General features: G+C 44.7%; 1 protein-coding gene and 1 non-coding gene across 3 annotated transcripts in view; one reads left to right on the forward strand and one right to left on the reverse strand.

The window, feature by feature from the left end:
- The window catches only part of CPVL (carboxypeptidase, vitellogenic like), a 101,364-nt gene that overhangs the window by 16,274 nt on the left and 65,016 nt on the right, over nucleotides 1–20,074 (forward strand). For both annotated transcript variants that reach the window (XM_023753827.1, XM_023753828.1), the window contains exons 2-3: nucleotides 76–264; nucleotides 6,667–6,788. In XM_023753827.1, the coding sequence (XP_023609595.1) occupies nucleotides 99–264; nucleotides 6,667–6,788 (288 nt within the window). In that variant the 5' untranslated portion in view covers nucleotides 76–98. The remainder of the gene's footprint in view (nucleotides 1–75; nucleotides 265–6,666; nucleotides 6,789–20,074) is intronic.
- TRNAH-GUG lies at nucleotides 629–701 on the reverse strand. Its single transcript has one exon. It is a non-coding gene; the product is annotated as a tRNA-His (tRNA).

A 20,074-nucleotide genomic window follows, 5' to 3' on the forward strand; every position in this document is an offset into this window, starting at 1 on the left:
ACTCTGGTGCGTGTAAAAGGGTGAGGGAGATATTTACTCTTTTGATTCATTTGTGGAATGTTGTTTTCATCCTAGGCCTCCAGGGAATAGTTGGTGCCATGTGGAAGGCGACTGTTCTGTTGGCCCTGCTGGGGCTCTGCCCCGGTGGGGACGGGCTGTTCCGCTCCATATACAATAATACCCGGGCTCCCCTGCCGTATAAGGGAAACGCAGGGCAGCCATTATTTCTCACTCCCTACATCGAAGCTGGGAAAGTCAAACAAGGTAAGTCTAATCAGGAAACCACTGGTGTACTTTCAGCAGTTCTTTTCCTTTTTTAAAAAAATCAATTATCCTATAGGATCTAAAATATATTCTGATAATTTTTTTACTCACTGGTTTTATTTCAAATACAAATGCTTTAGTGTCATCTATTATCAGAATTGTGAGCTAAAACGAGAGTGTGTCAGGCTATTTATCTAGTGGTTGAGTTCCTGCACTTCTTTTTAAAAAAATATATATTTTATTGATTTTTTTACAGAGAGGAAGGGAGAGGGATAGAGAGTTAGAAACATCGATGAGAGGGAAACATCGATCAGCTGCCTCCTGCACACCCCCTACTGGGGATGTTGCCCGCCACCAAGGTACATGCCCTTGACAGGAATCGAACCTGGGACCTTTCAGTCCACAGGCCAACGCTCTATCCACTGAGCCAAACAGGCTACGGTGGGAAATGATAGTTTTAAAGATCAACAATAAATCTGTCTACTCTATATGGAAAGTATAATAAAGCAACTTTCCTTCCTTTGAAATTTCTCATAGCCAATAGGATGTCATTGTTTTTGTTGTTTGGTTTAAAACCGTATCTTAAGGGTGCATTTGAGTCCTGTTCAGATGTCTTTTCTGAAATACACAATGGTTCCATGTTTCACCATCTCTGTTCTCAGAAAAGGTGAAAAACTTTAATGATGTTGTCAGTGTACATTAATATACATTTGATAATGTCATCAGATAATGTAGTTAGATAATGTAGTCACTCTTCTTTTTAAAAGATTCTTTTGAGTTGATGTAGAGAAGGCATGAAATGATGGTAGCCTACTGGTGCAGGCTCATATCACTAGACACATATGAAGAGGCAAAATATCATTGATCCAAATCTACCAAACTGGACCACATGCATTCATTCATTTTGGCTTCCATAAGTGGATTCTGATGACTTAGAGATGATGTTCATTAACAATAAATCAAAGCAAATCACGTAGTGTAGAATTGAAGAGCAATGAACTACTTATAACCAACTCTACCGATCTACAGATGAGACTCACATGGTTTGCATGATTTGTCCAAGGGGCAGCAGTCATAGAAGCAGAGGTGTGTTTAGGACCCAACTTTTCTGACTTCTGCTATAATTTCTTTTTCTTTAAGAAGCTTGTGCTCTCCTAGAGTGACCAGACACACACACATGACACAATTGAGGAATAAGGCAGCACATATTAGAATCCTAAAGGAGTACATGTGACCTAAACATGCTGGGGATGTTGAGAAAGAAACCATCCTGTCAGTTGGCACAGTCCGGGGAGAAAACAGCAATAGTTGCCATCGTAAATATAACAAGTAGTTATCGGTTAGTAATTATATCTGTAGTACCTAGCACAGTGCCTGTATGTAATCGGAACTTGATAGATATTTGTAGAATTCCAATTTTAGACCCAAATGTGTGTCAGGCATTGTGCTTTATGCACACATCAGTTCATTTAATCCCCAGAGCAACCCTAAGGAAGAATGAATAGTTTTGTTCCCATTTTACAGATGAGGAAAATGAGGCCCAGAGAAATTAAATCTCTTACCCAGGACTATTTAAACCTAGTAAGTGGCAGAGCTGGAATTAAAACCTATCTCTGCTAACTCCAGCGTGTGAAGTAGGAACCACTGAACATGTGACCAGCTCCAGACCTGAGGGTATTGGGCAAAATTTGGGTAAATAGAAAAGGGCCCGCACATACTGAGTGAGGAAACAGCTTAAACAAAGGCATTAAGTGAAAGTGACCATGGGGTGTCTGTATCAGACATCTGGTAGCGTCAAGTGAGAAGACTGTAGAGAAATCCACCTGAGGGGTTGTCCACACCCCTCTCATTCCTGAATTTCTTGACTATGAGCATTTCAGCTATGGTCAAAGTAGCAAAGAAAGATGTTGAGGGAGATCGTTTCATCTTCTGTCCTTCTGTGCCAGCCCTGAGAGATCATCATGGGATGAGTGACGATATTTAAAATATTAAATCTGATGTAATGTCACTTTCTACTGTTCTGTAACACACTCAAAATCTCAAATGGAATTTTAAATGGCTGATCCAAAATCTGGTACATCTGGGTATTCAAATGCAACCCTGATAACCTAATTAAGGATAATTTTATTCATCGTCTTCACTGAAAGTTCAGGAAACTCTGGGCAGATGGTCACCTCATTCCCCTAAATCTGTTCTGTTTATCGAGTCTGTCAAAACCTTAGGAACATGAGTCTTAATGCTGCAACGGAACATTTTGGGGATGAATAATCATTCAAAAAAAATGAGAGAAATTTTTTTAATCCCCAACTAGCTGGCTTCATTTTATGTAATTGTAATTACATGTTTACTTTCTTTGCAGCTAGAACAAATCCTAACTCTCTGAAACAATGAATCTAAGAGGCAAATTTTAACGTGTTCACAAACACATGTTTAGCATTTTCACAAATTTTAAAGACTATTTTGCTATCAGGTCTTCATTTATTATTACTGAGGGTCTGGCTGTGTCTCTCTGTACATCATGGTGATCGCCCGAATCTTGGTGAGTGTGAAGTCCGCCCTGATTAGCTGGTTCATGCCCTTCTGTGGTCAGACTCCAATCTTTTTTAACGTGGTGGTATTACAAACTCTGGCAACCACAGTACATAACAAGGAGGAAGTGAAATCGCTTCAAAGAGACCTTTTCCCTTTCTGTAACGGTTTTGAATGTTTGTATTGTTGAGTCACGGTTCCAGGAAGAAAGGAACCACTATGTCTTGGGGGTTTATTTTCCACATTCCATTAATAGACTTTGGGAGGGTGAACAGAACACTTGAAAATATTTTTAAAAATCATTTGAGTTAAAAGAACTTTTTAAATTATTCACTGTGGTTTAGTTAAAGGAAGTTTAATATTTGAAACAGGGTGAACCACTTTTTTTGTGGGCCAGAGAAAAGTTTTCTCTGCATTTCTTAAGCTCTTAATAAGGCCTCCCTGCCCTAAAAGATTTTTGGAGAAGGAAGCTAATTCTAGTGCATTATCAGTGTGGCCTGTTTTAGCTCATTCATTCATTCATTCACATTCATTCATTAACAATATGTATTAAATGCCATAAGTGTATAAGTCAGCATGGTATGTCCCCAGGGGTACAAAGATAAACTAGACAAATTCCTTGCTTTCTGATAGTCCCTGACCTAGAAGGGCAGGTAGGAAATGAACCTGAGTAAGTACAGGTAGCAGAGAAACCGCTTGGGGTGCTCAGAAACGGCGGGCTGGCTGAGCCGAGTCATTTTTCAGAGCCGGCCAGCGGACCTGGTGCCGGGCCACTCTCAGAGAGATGGATGACTCCGTCATGTCCTGTCCATCATATATTTTCTCTTCTCATTCTACTTTGATGGTTCTCATTTTTTCTCTTCTTTTTTCATGAACCATCTCCTGCTCTCTTACTCCTCCTAATTCACACCAATATTCATTCCCAACTCCTCATCTTCAGTTCTCTGCCCTCCTTTGGGGGGGGAGAGGTCTCTGATTTTCAGAATATTAACAGCTTTGTGAGAAACATTTCAAAAGTGTTTTTTAGGTACAAACTTCCAGCTATTAAAAAAAAAATACATCCTGGGGATGTCATGTACAGCATGGCGACTATAGTTAATGGTACTGTGGTGCATGTTTGACAGTTGCTAAGAGAGTAGATCTTAAAAGTCCTCATCACAAGGAAAAACATTGTATAGCTGTGTGGTGACAGATGTTAATGAGACTTACTGTCATGATCATTTCACAATATACACAAATGTCCAATCATCTGGTTGCACATCTGAAACGAATATCATGTTCTATTTCCATTTGAAAAATGGCCCCAAAACAAGTGTTTTAACGGCAGCCCAACCCTGGAGGGTGAGCCTTCTTTGCGCTAATTGAAGTGAAAGCAAAGAAGGGGAGAGGGAAGCGGTGTCTGCAGGAGGGAAGGGTGTGGATGGGAGGAAGGCACCCACTAAACATCTCTCGCCCTTTTCCTTTTCTTCAAATCCATCTGTCTCCCTTTTTCTCTGTCTTTTTCTGGTGGGGAGGTAGATCTCATTGCAAGAGGAGGGGCAGAGCTGGCGAGGTTGGGTTAAGCAATCTTGGCTGGGAGGGAACTGGGCTGAGGCAGAGAAAGGCAGAGTCTTCCAGGCTGCTCCTGGGGTGGCCTGGGCGGGCAGTGACCGTCCCTCCCTTTGCTTGAGCCCTTATTTTATGCCCAGCCTCATGGTGAGGGCTCATCTACATGTTTTCATTTGACCCTCACAAGGTGGGGGAGGCATCCACATTTTGCATAAAAGGAAAGAGGCTCAGAGGTGGAGTGGGCCTGCTTGAAAGCCTGGCCAGAACCGCCAACCCAGGTCTGTCCAACCGGGAAACCATGTTTTCCCTGCTGTGCTGGCCTAGCAGGACCCTCAGGAAACTGCCACCTTCCCTGTGTCCCCACCATCGCCTCTGCTCCCAGGCGCCCCTGTTCCCATTCAGGGGACGCATTTCAAAGGCAACCATAGCGATGCGCCCTGCAAGCCGGCTTCTTTTCTCCAGGTTTTGCGTGCATAGACTCAGTGCCATCCACTTTCCTAGGTGAGAAGCTGGAGCCCAGTCCGGCCAAACCTCTGCCTGTTAAAAGGGTCACAGAGCCCTAGTTGGGTTGGCTCAGTGGATAGAGCATCGGCCTGCGGACCAAAGGGTCCAGGGTTCAATTCCAGTCAAGGGCACGTACCTCGGTTGCAGGCTCCTCCTTGGCCCAGGCCCTAGTCAGGGCTCATGCTGGAGGCAACCAATCGATGTGTTTCTTCTCACATCGATGTTTCTCTCTGTCTTTCCCTCTCTCTTCTACTCTCCCTAAAGATCAATGGAAAAATATCCTTGGGCGAGGATTAACAAAAAAATTAAAAAAGGGTCACAGAGCTGGTCAGCAGTAGCGCTAGGATCAGCAAAGCACTAGAAAAAGGAACAGCGTGGTGTAGTTGGTGAAGATGAGCTTCCCTTTCGGGAGGCCCATCATTTGAAAAGAGAACTTGTGGCCCAGGGCAGTGGTGTGCTGGTGAAAGTTAACAACCATCTCTGGGGTCGGGCCCTGATTGGTCGCACCGATTCCCTGAGTGCACACGTTCGCTCTGTGGCTACTGCGCCCTATCAGTGCTGTCCCTGGACGCCCAGTTGGGAAGACACGTGAACCATCAGCACTGCGGGGCCTGAGGGCCCTGGGACCCACACAGGCATCTTTAGTCAGTGGCGTGTGTGAAGGATCAGGCTTCCTCGCCGATCCTGTCCACTAGCCAGTCTCCAACTGGTATGTCTCAGACTTAAATGGCTTTTCTTGAGTCGTTTGTTTTTATCGGGGACCCTTGCTTTGCCACCACTACAGGACTCTTCTTTACCCAGACTTCCCCATCCACTTCCCCACGATGCCTGTCACCCACTTTCTGTTCCTTCTCCACTCCTTTCCTAATCACTGCTTCCCCTTCCACCTCACCCCTTATGACTAACTCTCCAGGGAGAGGCCGTGGGGAGGGTGGGAGAGGGACTCTGCGGTTTAAACCTCAGCTTCCCTTGACTAACTGTGTGACCTTGGGCAAGTCACTTAACCTGTCTGTGCTTCCGTTTTGTCACCTGTCCAGTGGGGATAATAATTATACCTGCCACTTAATGTACATTGACCTTTTCAGTGTTAGCTCCTATCAGCATTATCTCCTTCTGGGTGGCCTTAGCTGTATGAACATTTCCTCCCCCTCTTCCTCCCCTGCTGTCCTCGTCCCTTTGCTGCCATAAGACCTCTGCCCTCTACAACTGTTCCATCGTCTTATTTGGCTCCCTCTGAGTCACCACGAGGCCACCCTCTCTCTCACTGTCTGCCTTTCCCCTCCCTCCCCAGCCATCCTTATCCATCCCGCTCCCACAGGCCTCAGTGCATTTCCCTTCATGGACGGAGCAGGCCTTTGGCCTCCATGATCAGGGGAGTGTGCAGGATCCAGGCCTCCCAAGGCTGAGGGCTACTTGGCTACGTTGCTTCTCTTGCAACCCCTCCTCTGGCGTCAGGTGGCTTTACTCTGCCCTGGCCCTCCAGGTGCCCAATGTGAGCACCTTGGTTTACTTACCTTCTCAAGTGGAACTGAGATTAGGTGATTGTTTTTGTTCTTTTAATAAGAACAAAATTTATCATCACTTATAAATTATATTTGGGGACCAAAAAAAAAAAATCTTAAAGATGCCACTGTCCTTGGCTAAATTGTGTATGTAGATGATGTGGACTTGACCAGAGCATGCTGGGATTCCCTGCAGTGAGCATCCTTCTGCCCACTCTCGTAGCCTTTCTGATCACTGCATCCTAGACCTGGCCCCTGGGAGGAGGTGGCTAACCCTGTATCATCTCTCTAATCCTTGGGTGAATTTTTCTCTCACTAGGGAGACGATTGAGTGCAGTGGCTCCCTTCCCAGGACAGAATCAGATGGAGAGCTACACCGGCTTCCTCACTGTGAATAACACTTACAACAGCAACCTTTTCTTCTGGTTCTTCCCGGCCCTGGTAAGCCTGCGCCAGCGCCCTGACGGAACTGCCACTCAAGGGCGGGCTATGCTCCCTCCAGGGTGGAAATGTTAACCTACAACTCAATGAAGAATTGTGGGTTTTAAAATTTATTTTAGATTTTTTTTTCTAAAAATAAGTGACTCTGTGTGGTGTTCCTGTTTATGGGCAGGAAACAAATGTTTGCAGAGAGGTCCAGCAGCCTTATTAGGAATATGAATCCTGCCACCTCTTCCTGCCGCCGCCTTCTTCCTATCTCTTTGTTGTTTTGTTCTAAAAAATACCCAGGGTAGTGGGAAACCAACGAGGATAAGGAGTGGGGGGCTCCTGAAGTTCACAGGTAATGCATATAAGCATGGCTAAAGGTGGTTGATTTTGGTCTTGGATGGTTGCCCTCTCTGTGGATTTTGCTAGGCCGATTAATTTTCCTACACTCACTCCTTCATGAAGTCAGTACCATGAATTGAGCAGTACTCTGTGAAGACACAGGAGAGGAAACTGAACCCATCTACTCTGGACCTTTGGGGGAGGGATGGGGGATTGAGGTGATCTAGGTTGGCATCCTGGACGAGGGGGCCACTCACCCTCTCAAGTCCATAATACACACAGGTAGGTATATCCTTGTACTTTACTAATCCTAATAAGCTTACTTCAAGGTCACATAGTTCTTCAGCCTGAACAAATCATGTTAGGCTTCTGGGCACTGTTGGGGGTATTGGTAGAAGTGCTGAGATGCATAAACAAATGCTATCCCACCACAGGGTAATTTTCTATTTTTATTTTCCAAATTGGATTTGCTTTAGAAGCCAGAGAAAACAGTGAAAAAGCAGTCCCTATGGAGGATCTTATTTATATTTGCATATGATTTGCATATAGCAGTGCTACATATCTAATAACTGGGTAAATTGCTTAATCCAGGATGGTTTTCCAATTAAATTACTTCTGTTGGTACTGTTGGGTTGTATTTTTAAAATATGTTTTACTGATCTTTAAAAAGAGAGGAAGGGGGAGAGATAGAGAGATAGAAACATCAATGAGAGAGAAACATCATCCATCAGCTGCCTCTGGCATGCCCTCCTCTGGGTATTGAGCCCGCAACCCCAACATGTGCCCTGACCGGGAGTTGAACGGCAATCTCTCAGTTCCTGGATCAATGCTCAACCACTGAGCCACACCGGCATTTTCTAAACTTCTCATTTCTGCTTTCCCAGTCACGGCCTCTGACGGAATTCACCACATAGTTGTGGGTCGGAGGAGGCATGTAAGAAATGGTGAGGAATTCTAGACACTTTTTGGTGGTCCTTAGGCTGTCATCTACTCTGGAAAGTCTTTCCTGGACCCTAGAGAGTTTCTTATCTCTTCCTTGGTGTTACTGTGGAGTGAGGCAGGTGAGGAAGCTAGAGCACAAGGTTTAAGGAGGGATTCGCTCTCAGGGTTGTATAGATACAAGCTCGGCACCTAGTTGTCTTTCAGATTCCTGTTGGTCCCTCCCATCGGTGGGACCAAACTGGAACCCAGAGGGTGAGGGAGTCTCGTCCATAGAGGTCTGCCTTCCAGGGCACAGAGCAAAGAATAGACCTTCAAAATCAATCAGGAAAACATGCAAATATCCAGCACATCTGTCTTAGGGAGAATTGATAGAAAGTAAGCCTAGAAATATGACCTAATCCTAACAGGTGGAAATTATCCCTGTGTTCTTGGAAGTCTCTTAAACTTTACACCTTTCGGAAGCCACAATGTACAATTGTGTTTTTAATATCATATTTATTAATAGCATTAAGTACAGACATTTATCATGTCTTCTATTTGTCTTCTATTGCTGCTGTACAAATGATCACAAACGTAGTGGCTTGCACAGCACACATGCATTGATTCACAGTTCGGTAGGCCAGCAGTCTGACAGGTCTCACTGGGCTAAAATCAAGGTGTTGGCAGGGCTGCGCTGCTTCTGGAGGCTCCGGGGGAGAGTCTGTTTCCTTGCCTTTTGCAGTTTCTGGAAGCTGCCTGCATTCCTTGGCTAGCGGCCCCCTTCTCTGTTTTCAAATCCTGCTTTGGTAGGTTGAGTCCGCACATGCATTGCTCTGGCTGACACCATAGCCAGTTTGCCTGCTCTGACTCTTGTCTTTTGCTTCCTTCTTCTACATTGAAGGACCCTTGTGATTACACTGTGCCCACCTGGATAATCCCAGAAACTCTCCCTGTTATATGCAGCTCAGTTGACTAACAAGCTTGATTCTATCTGCAATGGTAATTCCCCTTTGCCATGGGGTGAACCCAGTCGCAGGTTTGGGGGATTAGGATGTGGGTATCTTTGGTGGCCAGACTTCTTTGTAAAATGAATGCTTGAAAAGTTTGCCTAGATTAGTGGTTCTCAATGTGTTCTCAGTGATTCTCACATTTTATTGTATTTGAGAATTATCTCCAACTCCCCCCAGAGACTGTGACCTGAAATTGGGAGAATTAACATGCTTGAGAAATCATCCAGCCTCTGGGCCACCGCCCTGTGTTCAGTGTTCCTCACCCCAAAGTGGCCCACACTTCTTTTCTCCAGAAACTTCTAGAGCAGGCAAACGCGGATGGAGGTGGCACTGTCCCCTGAGTGCCCCCGGGATGAGGGCTAGAATGGGGGACTGAAGAGGCAAGTGCAGCCTGTGGGGATCAGCTTCCCTAATCCTGCTTGGTTTTCCTCTGAGGCCTGCTGGGCCTCAGCCTCCACTGCACTCCCTGTCCCCCCACCCCCACCCTCACCCCCACAACCACCCCGGCCCTGGCCTCAGAAACTGATTCCTTACTTTCTCTTCTGCTTTGTGGCTGCTTTTGATACCAGTAAGTTCCTCAATGACTTCTGCATAGTGAGTCTTCTCTAATAATGATCCAGATTTGTGAAAACAGGAACTAATGGTGAGGGAAGTGATCTTTCATTTTGAAAACAAAACAAAGGCCTAGTCTTCTCTTTCTTAGGTTGCCTCTGAGGGCAACTGGCTTTGTCTACAGTGTAGGTGACACAGGGGGCAGGACAGCTGGTTAGCAACACGGGCTTAGGATCTGCACCCTCTCCCGGTTGCTAGACTGAGCTCTGAAACCCCCAACCCCTGCATGACACAATGGCTGAGCTGTTGGGGTTCCCCCCTTAATTAAATGAAGACCTGGCTGTGCATCTCCTGACCAGATTCTGTTTTGGGGGACCATTCATGTAGCCCTAACCACATTCAAGATGATCCCAGAAGACAAAAGCTCAAGGCCGCCATGCCGGGAAGGAAGATGCGGAAGCATAGTGTCCTATTGGACACGATACACCAAGCTTCAGGGTGGAGAGGCAGCAATGAAAAGACAGTGCCACTGACAGCTGTCACCTCAAGGCATCCAGGATAGATTGTTCCAAGACCTCCTGACCGGGGCCCACCTGCAGAGCCCCGTCTCTGAGGCCCCAGAGCAGCCATTCCTGCCCAGTCAGTTGGGTTATAAATTATGGAACCGGCCAGTTTGGGTGAAGGAGAAGCAGCGGTCACCCAGATGGGGGAAGAGTTCCTTTTATTTGGCAGAAATATTAATCCGTTGCCTGTCTCGGGGAAGCAGCTGATATTGTCATCAGGAGAGAAATGACCCCTTAGAAAAGCTGGAGGTAGAGAAAATAAGAGAGCCAGGAAGGATGCCACATTTGTAATATCCTCTGAGTAATTTTTCGGGCTGCTGTTTCTCAAATTAGTTTTGTTTTCCTGTTATTTCTGCGAGACTCCCCTGTTATTGTATACAAATCAGGGCAGAATGGATTCTAGAACTAGAAATTGGTGTGCAGTGGGGAAACAGTCAGCAAGCGAAATGAATAGGCATTTTGCATGGGATAAAAAGTATAATGAAGCAAATAAAATGTACAATTATGATGGCTGTTGTTAATTGAACATTGACTCTGTGCTGAACACTGCATTTTTTTAAATTAAATCCTTTCAAGAACCACATGAGGAAGGAATTATTATCCTCATTTTATAGATGAAGAGGTTGCAGAGATTAAATAATTAGTCTCCAATTGCCCAACAAGAAATTGGCAGAACTGGAATTTAAAACTAGATCTGGGACAGAGAGATCTTTGCTCTTGATGGCCACTCGGTGATCCGGAGAAAACTAGACCCAGAAGACACTTGACTTAGTCAAGCAGGCATAGAATCTTGACTCTGCTCCTTGGACCAAATGCGACCTCGGGCACATTTTTTTTTAACTTCTTTGAGCATTGGTTGTTTCGTTTGTTTTAAAATGAGGACCAAAATGCCTTGTGAACAATGGTTTTGAGACCAATGAGATAATGTTGGAAAGCCCTTACATTGGTGCCTGATACATAGTTAGTACAGTTGCTGTTGTTACTATTTTATTATTATCATTATTACTTTTCTCATTATTGGCACAGTTTGGGAAATTAAAGGAGACAGGAAGTTGGGGGAGATTCCAAAATGGAAGTAGCTGAATGCCAGGCAAGACTGTGGATGAACTGCTGCTGGGTAAGGAAATTACAAAGCGGAATTGTGGCTTTTCCACTTTTAAGAATATAAAGAAGCATGTTGATTTTTTTTAAAAAATTACTATCCTTCACATTGGGAATTATCTAATATTTAACTTTCTTGTAGGAATATAGGCAATTTGCTGGAAGCATTTAGCCTAGACTTGCAGATTATTTACCTCAAATGTCATGGAGCCGAAACCTGAGATGTTTAGAGTTGGGCCTGGGCCCCTCCACTAAGGGCCCCGTCTTGCTCCTCTAGCCACAGGGAATGGCTGGGATTCCTGGAGTCTGAGGATCTGGTAACTGAGAAAGGTCTGTTTCATATCAAGGAGTTAGAAAGGCTGGGACAAGTGAGGCACGGGGCACCTGGAGGCAACATTTGAGGTGCTCCCTCCCTTTCAGGATCATGCAGGAGCCCATCTTACTTCATCAGACGCCAGGAAAATCAAGTGCACGGGACCAGGTGCATTTAACACAGTCCACAATCCAGTGCAAGCCAAAGCACAAGGCATTCTCTCTGCAGGCGGGAGAGTGTGTCCCCAGGAGTACCCAGGAGCCAGCGGGACAGCCCCTCTGGCTTGAAGACATGGAATCAGGCTCCGCTAGGCCTCAGCCTGTGCCTGGTTCACTCCCTCCTCTGGGTGGCAGAAGCAGTCAAGGTGGTGGAGCCCAGTGGCTCCCAGACTGGTGGTGGCTGCTCAGAAATACCTGGGGAGCTTTACAAATAGGACAAACTCCCCTGCTGGGTGTCCAGCCCCTCCCAGCAGATTCCGATCCAGTAGGCCTGGAGGGGGCCAGGGATTGACATTCCTAAGAGCACCACAGTGATTCCAGTGCAGTGGGCTTGAATTTGGGAAGAAAGAACTAGAGTCAGGACCCCGGGATTCTAGTTCTGGAACTGCAGTTACTGGCTGTACCACTTAGGACAGGGCATTCATGCTCTCTGAGCCTCCGTATTCTCATATAGAAATAAACATGTTGAACCTGGTTGATTTCTCAGGACCCTTCCCAGTCTTACCTTCTGTGGTTGACAGTGTTAGTTGGCTTGCCTGTAAGACATGCCTAAATGTGCAACCTAAGGTATAGAAACATCCAAGAAGTCCACGTGATGGTCCAGGTTGAGTGAATGAGCCCTTGAATTCGTGGCCTCTGTGCTAACTAGCCTCCAGTGATCTTCGTCTCTGGGACTGCATGTTCCTCTCTCATCCCCTTCCACATTGAACCCAGACCAGCCTTTGTGACCAATACGTTATAGCAGAAATGATGGTGTGTCACCTCCAAGGCTTCTAAAGGACAAAGCTGCTTTGCCTTGGTCTCTTGGATCACTCACTTCGAGGGAAGCCAGGTGCTAAAGCAGCCATATGGACAAACCCGTGTGGGAGGACGTGGGGCCTCCATCAACCTTGGATGAAGTTCTTCTAGCCCAAGTCAAGCCTTCAGGCGACCGCAGCTCTGGCTGATAACTTGATTGCAACCTCATGAGAAACCCTGAGCCAGAGCTGTCCAAATTCCTGACCCACAGAAAGCAGGAGAGATAAGTGATTGTTGTCTTAAGCCACTAAATTCTGGAGACATGTTATACAGACATGTTAACACAGCCTCTAGTCATGAACTTTTGGGCTGTGACTGTGACATCTTGGAACAACTAGAACTTCCAGAGTGGTGACTGCCAGTATTTTGTTGCTGGTTTTTGTTTTTGTTTTGTTTTTTGCTTCTCAGATTCAATTCCCCTCTCTTACTTGCTCTGTGATATTAGAACTTGAAACATTTTCTTACGCAGTGAACATGATATGAAGCTTTGTCAGCAGAGGGTGCTGGAGGGACATTGCAAGAGGAAGTTGGCAACTCTTCCTGTTCCCTTGTCCCGTGTTTTGCCTTCCCTTCACCCTGCTGCCTAGTTTGTCAGCAGTATGTGTGTGGGGACATTCAGTGGCACTCTGCCTGAGCTGGGTACCCAGACCATGAAGACCCTCAGCAGGCACACAGTCCTGGCTCTGTCCCAGGGATGACCACCTGGCTATGGCCCCCTCAACATGGACACCATTCATCCCAGGCCTTGCCAGTGAGTTGGCTTCCTACAGCCCAGCTCTCTCTGCAGCCCTCTTACCAGCCTTGACCACCTACACCCTTCCCCTCCCTCATTCTTTCTGGCTTCCCACAGCCCTCCCATCATGGATACCGTGCACTCCTGGTGGTGTGTCACCCTTCAAGCCACTGGGCTCCCAATATTCTGACTTCCTTTGCGCCCCCACCCCCGCCAGCCACAGCCCACCGCCTCTGGAGGCTTTTCCTATGTGTCCAGGATTGTTGGCAGCTTTGGGCCAGGCCCCCTAGTGAACTTCTCAGCCACCCAGTGGGCTGTAGCCACCCCTTCTCCAAGGAGGTCCAGACTGTAGCCTTGGGAAGGGCCCCATTCATACTTTATGGGTTTGTCCATCCATGAGTACTCTTCCTGAACCCAGGGTGTTCTTTAGAATTCACTTTACATGTCTATGGTTATCCTCCCGTTATGATGAATATGTTTTATATTAAATATTTCCTATTCCCCAGCATTTGCCCAACACAGAATGTAGCTCCTCATGCTTGCTCATGGCTGATGCAGGCCAGAGCAAACACTGGAAATTTTAACAGACTTGGAACATTGAAGGTCGTTTCCAAGTAAAATGAATAATAATTTTTAAAAAGGAAAATATTTTAAAAAATATATTTCAGAGAAGAAGGGAGAGATGGAGAGAGAGATAGAAACATCAATGATGAGAGAGGATCATTGATTGGCTGCCTCCTGCACACCCACACTGGAGATCAAGCCCTCAACATGGGCATGCGCCCTGACAGGGAATTGAACCATGATCTCCTGGTTCATAGGTCAATGCTCAACCACTGAGCCATGCTGGCCAGGCCAAAAAAAGAAACATTTTAAAATTAAAGTTACTGTGGTTTCTATTGTTTGGTTGAATCCTAATTCAGGTAGCCACCCCATTCTAAATCCTTCTTCCCTGCCTGGAGACACCAAAAGCAGAAAGTGTTGTCTGGCCTAAGGATCCAGGAACTGAAATCAGAAGCCAGGGCAGCCAGTCTTTCTGTCTCAGCCTTATTCTGTCCAAGATCATATGGTCACCTTTTTGTGCTTCATTCTTCTCTCTTGGCAGATCAACATGCGTTGCTTTTCCAGGTATTTGGCAGAAGATGGCTACTCTACAGTTTCTAAGTTTACCTGTCTCAATCAATAGAAATTAACTAGTACTTCTCCTAGGAACATGATGTGATTGGTCCAGTTTGAATCAGGTGTTCTTTCTTGGGCCAGTCAGCTAAGGCTGAGGAAGCTGGGTCATGTGACATAACATCACCAATGGGCCCTTTCTACTGGTAAACGCAGAGTCACGCTTTAGAGAAAGGGGTGTGGGCTGAACAGATCTCTCAAAATATGTCTTAACCATAGATGGCTATGAGTCCAGTAGCTACACAGCGAAGATTTGGAAGTCACGGACATTAGTTTTCTCTGAACTTTCACTATCTTCTTTTTGTTATGTATGTAGGGCATCAGGGATCTGGAAGAATAGAAGGTAGGTGAGACAAAACAGGAAGAAAGTAGCTAAAATGATGTTGTAGTTCTTTCCATTCATAAATATATTTGAACTGTGCAGAAACCTTTGTGTGCAAAACCTAACATAGAGAAGAAAGCAACTAACTCTTTCAGCCATTTCTTTCTTTGCATCTTTGCATCTTTGCATCTTTGCATCAAGCAGGGAAAGTCAGGCCTTTTCTCCTCTCCCCCTTCCCCTTCCCCATTCCTTCTAAAGTCCAACTTTCTGGCAAGAAGCACAAACAGAAGACATAACTATCTCACAAAGGAATGAGAGGTGAGTAGAAATGTTAGGAAGGAGAAAGATAGGAAGGATTCTAGTGTGGTGTGAGCTGGCTCAAATAAATGAGACAATTCAAAACTTGACAAGAGCCAGTGGTCGCTTGAGTGATGTAAGGAGGCTCAAAACAAAAAAATTTGAAAAGTTCATTTTCCGTCTGATGGTACAGTGGCAACAATCATAATAAAGGAAGATTTCGTGAGTGGTTAACACCAACCACTACAAGTAAAATTCCTCTGAAAAGCACAGAATAGCTTAAGCAAGTGGCTAGTATATGCTGGCAGTGTGTGTGTGTAGAATTAAAATGCTATTAAGGTACCTAGTTAATGATTCTAGTCACAAAACCAATTGCTTTAAATAAAAAGCTCTGCCCTGGTGAACACCATTAGTGTAGCAGCTGAAGTATCATCTGAACTGGAATCTCTGTGGCAAAATGGGAGTCCATTCAAACATACTTGGGGGAATTTCAAGACATTTGCTTGGGGTACTAATGACTTCAATTACAATAGAGCATGTTACTTAAACCAAACAAATGATCCGCCTCCGCATATGGAAGTGTGAAGGGAGCCTTAATTAATTTACTAATTGTACTTCTCATCTTAAGCGGTACCATTGATTTTGGTCTGTTGGTGGTTTAGTTTTCTCTTATAAAGTGTGGTGTTCCTTGCTGGGGGTGGGAAGTAGGGGTTGGCTGGAGTATGTACCCAGCCCTGGGCATTGGCAGAACATGTTGCCCTAATATTTGTCGAGTTACCTACGATTCCCTAGAGCCACTCCAATGAGTCCTCTGTGTAAAATACGATTATGGTACCTGCGAGTGCTGAAATTGACAAGTCTTTAGTCGACACCCTCCCCTTCCCCAGTGTATGGACTTACTGCCTCAGTGATATGTGTAAGGTCTGAATAGAAGGTTATCTCTACCATGTTACATAGAAGAGGGCTTGGGAGGATGGATCAGGAGATGGGTATGGCTTGATGGGGGGCAGGGTGAAAGGGAAGACTCAGGGTATCAGGGGATGCTATCCATAGGCGGCAAGTCCAATGGGGCAGGAGGATTAGTACTAGTTTAGCTCCACTATGCTCGCTTAGAGGCAAGGAGAAAGGAAAAAACACCCAGTTTCTAAGAATCTCTTTATACACAGAATGTTAAACCAAATAAATGAGTTTTACTTTCTTCGAATGGCAACCTATAAAGACACAGGGTCGATTTTTTACCAGCATTGTGAACAAATAATGGAATGCGCTGATGTGAGAAATTGTAAAATTTCCTTCTTTGGGGATTTTAAAAACAAAGGAAAACACACAAAACAAACAAACAAAAAAATAAAAACGGAATAGATAACCTGCCTCCTTCTGGGTTGTTCATTCTGGAGCAAACCCTGAGGGAGTGTATAAGTTCATGAATTGGCCACCAGGGGTCATCAGAGAATTGAAAAGGGCTTCTGAGGCAAAGCCATAGTTTTATTGTTCATCAACAAAAAAAAATGCTGGTTTATGGGACCTGCATGCCCATACTCTTCTGTTGCAAGACAGACTTCTCACTTAAATATTTAGAATTATTTTTATATTTGGAACTTATTTGTCCCTTCTTTTAATCATCAGTACTTGCTACACTACTCTAACCTATATGTCCTTAAGAGAGATTTGGTTTGATTTTTAATTAATATATAAATGCTTATCAGTAGGGGATTGCTCATCTTTCAGTCCAAGTGTTAAGCTATCACTAGAGGCATTCTTTAAGTATTCACTATCCTGTCCCTCCATTACTCTCTAATAGCACTCATTTATTCACTTCTTTATATCCCACCTCACCAGAAAAATTAATCGGATCTAACATTTAGATAAGTATGCCAGGCACTGCTGTAAGTGCTGTGATATGTTCACTATTTGAATCTGCACCACAACCATATAAGATAGACATTCTTTGTCTTCTTATTTTTAAGCAGAGGACACTGAGAAACAGAGAAGTTAAGTAACTTGCCCAAGGACACACAGCTGTAAAATAGTGTATTTGGAATTCAAACCTTGGCAGTCTGGTGCCAAAATCCATGCTCTTAATCATTCAGTGTCTGACCTGTCCATGAGTGGGAACTGGTCTCCGTCCCCAGCTCTAGGGTAATGCCTATGAGTAGTCTGTGTTATAGGTTTAATGAATGAATACATTGTCATAAATTCAGTGTCATACTCTTCCGCCAAATGATGATATGCACTGACATGAAGAAATTTTCATAGAAGGTTGATAAGTGAATGCAGCAAATACAGAGTATTATTTATAGCCTGATGCTATTTTTGAATAAAATATAGCATACATAATATCTACAAGATACGTATATATTTATGTGTGTGTGGGTGTATAGAGAAAAATCTGGAAGACTAAACATCTCATGATCATCTCTAGGGGAACTTTTGTATATCCCATTTGAATAAAAATTATTATGAATAGGTACTTTCTTTGTAATATAAAATGTTTTAAGTATAAGTTTTAAAACTTTTGGCAAAAAACCAATGCCCTATTTCTCTTGCTTCACACACTCTTGATTTGTGGCTTCAAACAGTAAATATTTTTAGTCTTAAATTTTGTGAAAAACTGTAAATGAATTAAAGCAGTTTTTTACTTCATTTGTCCCAAGCTCTGCAATGTTGCTTTGTTCAGTATGTTTTCATTCACTTTTGTTCTTGCCTAATGGATGGGTGGAGAGTGGGGGAAGGGCTGCATTCTCCCGATTGAGCGCTAAGTATATCATCTTAGAATTGTCACCTAATAATTTTATGCCATTCTTATGGAATAATCATTTTATATGTTATTATATTACAATGTCACATTGTATTACAAAAGTCTGCATACTGTGACAACCCTAACTTGGGTTTTTAGCATTGACCTTGTAAATCTTTATCTTCCAGCATCTGACTTTTGCACGTCATTCCGGATAAGGTCAATATTAGTTCACACGTTGGTTGGCCTGTCAGGGAAGAAAGATGTGTGCATGCAGTTTCCTTTAAAAAATGGGCTTGTTCAAGGGCGGTTGAGCTCCTTCACCTCCTTTAGGAAAGTAAACTTGAGGAGCAAGGGCAGCTGAGGTGAGCGGTGTACATGCAGGTCTCTGAGTGTGTAAGCATCCCAAGAATGCCGTGTCCTGGCCTTCAAAGTTGCATAATCAAGATGTTTGGCACTGAGGTGCTCGGCTTGACTTTGTAGTGTGGCCTCTCAGGAGCAGGCTGTTTTTCTGAGAGCTGGGAGCTCCCTCATTGTGCCAGGTCACAGGAAGCGACATGAAAAGCCAGGGAGGACAGGGTGGAGACCAGATGGCCCGGGGCATCCAAGAGGGCAAACCCCCCATGGTCCTGCCAGATTCTCTGTCCTGCCTGCACACTGAACCACCTGGGAACTTTAGAAAAGACTGATGTCTGCCCACCCCATACCAATAGATTTGGAAGCTCTGGGATTTGGGCCTAGGCAATAGGTTTTTTTGTTTGTTTGTTTGTTTGTGTTTTAAAGCTCTCTAGGTTATTTTAATGGGAGGCCAAGGTTGAGAACCACAAGTTCGTGTGTAGCACACCGTGGCTTCTAGAAGCTCAGGTGCCCATTAGGGAGGAAGTGTGTGTGTGTGTGTGTGTGTGTGTGTGTGTGTGTGTGTTGAGGTGGGGGGTGCTGGGATGTCCACTGGATGGGTGGACTCACTGTATTTTACCTCCTGGAGGCTAGAATAATCCCACTCGGATCCCATTGTTTCTCCCCGTCTAGTATTTCTACTGCTTGAATACAAGTGGAAGGTGGTCCTGGTGAGTGGTATTGAATAGCAACTTAGAGGATCTGAGCGGAGATAAAAATCACTTCTTCAAACAAAAGACGCACAGTTGGAGCTGGTTGTATTTATTCAGCACCAGAGAGTTTAGAGTATTGTGCCATGACGTATTTTTTTCATCGGGGCCTCAGGCGAGCCTGTGAGGTGGGCTTTATTCCCATTTGATGGATGGGGAAACTGAGGGCCAGGACCCCCCAGGACCCCACAGCTATTATGTGGTCAAGGTGACCAGCACCTGTCTGGCTCTCAATTCCAGGGCTCACTCCACTTCCTTGCAGCAGCTTTGAAAGGCTGTCTTTGATTTTAATTTTTCTTTCTTCAACGTATACACGATAAGTCCCTCGTTCTCTTGAATTTTTTATGCACATTCGTGACACTTGAGGCAAGAGGACTAAGTAGTAAAAAATTGACTAGAGAAGATGTCAGCCAAAGGAGCAAGGAAAAGCACCAAACCACCCACTTCTACTCTCCCCTGTAGAGATGGTTTACCTTGAAAGCATCTATAACTTCCTGGTATTTCTCTATTATAACAATAGCTAACATTTGCAGAACCCGTGCTATATGCCCCCCACTGGGCTTCCTGAAAATCTATTTATTTAGTCCTCCCAACAACTAAGTGGCATAGGTACTATGATTGATCTCCATTTTACAGGTGGGGAAACTGAGGTCCAGAGAGCTTAGGTAACCTGCCTAAAGTCGCGCAGCTTGTGGATAGCAAAGTCCAGATTTGAATCCAGTTTAGGGCCAGAGCTCACAGACTTATCCATTATACTGCGCTGACTCTTGGAACGATAGCCTGCCGATCTGACTCTGGGCTCCTACCATTTTTACCTATTTCCCTAGTGATAACCACCATTTATACTGACTGTACCTTTATCATGCGTTAGGTGTTGTTCCAAGGGCTTTATAAATAGTATCCCATTTAATTCCTTGATGCTAGAGAGGAGACCCCAGAGGCAACCCCTGGTAGGGCGGCTGTTCTTCCTATCCCCTCTTTCAGCAAGGCCTCCTTAGGCACTTTCCAAAGCTCTGCACCCAACTTCTCGTGACTGAAGAAGAGCAATCCCTCTAGACCAGCCGTGGGCAAACTACGGCCCTCGGGCCGGAACCAGCCCGTTTGAAATGAAT

Source organism: Myotis lucifugus, unplaced genomic scaffold (assembly GCF_000147115.1).
Source record: "Myotis lucifugus unplaced genomic scaffold, Myoluc2.0 scaffold_52, whole genome shotgun sequence".
Lineage (NCBI taxonomy): Eukaryota > Metazoa > Chordata > Mammalia > Chiroptera > Vespertilionidae > Myotis > Myotis lucifugus.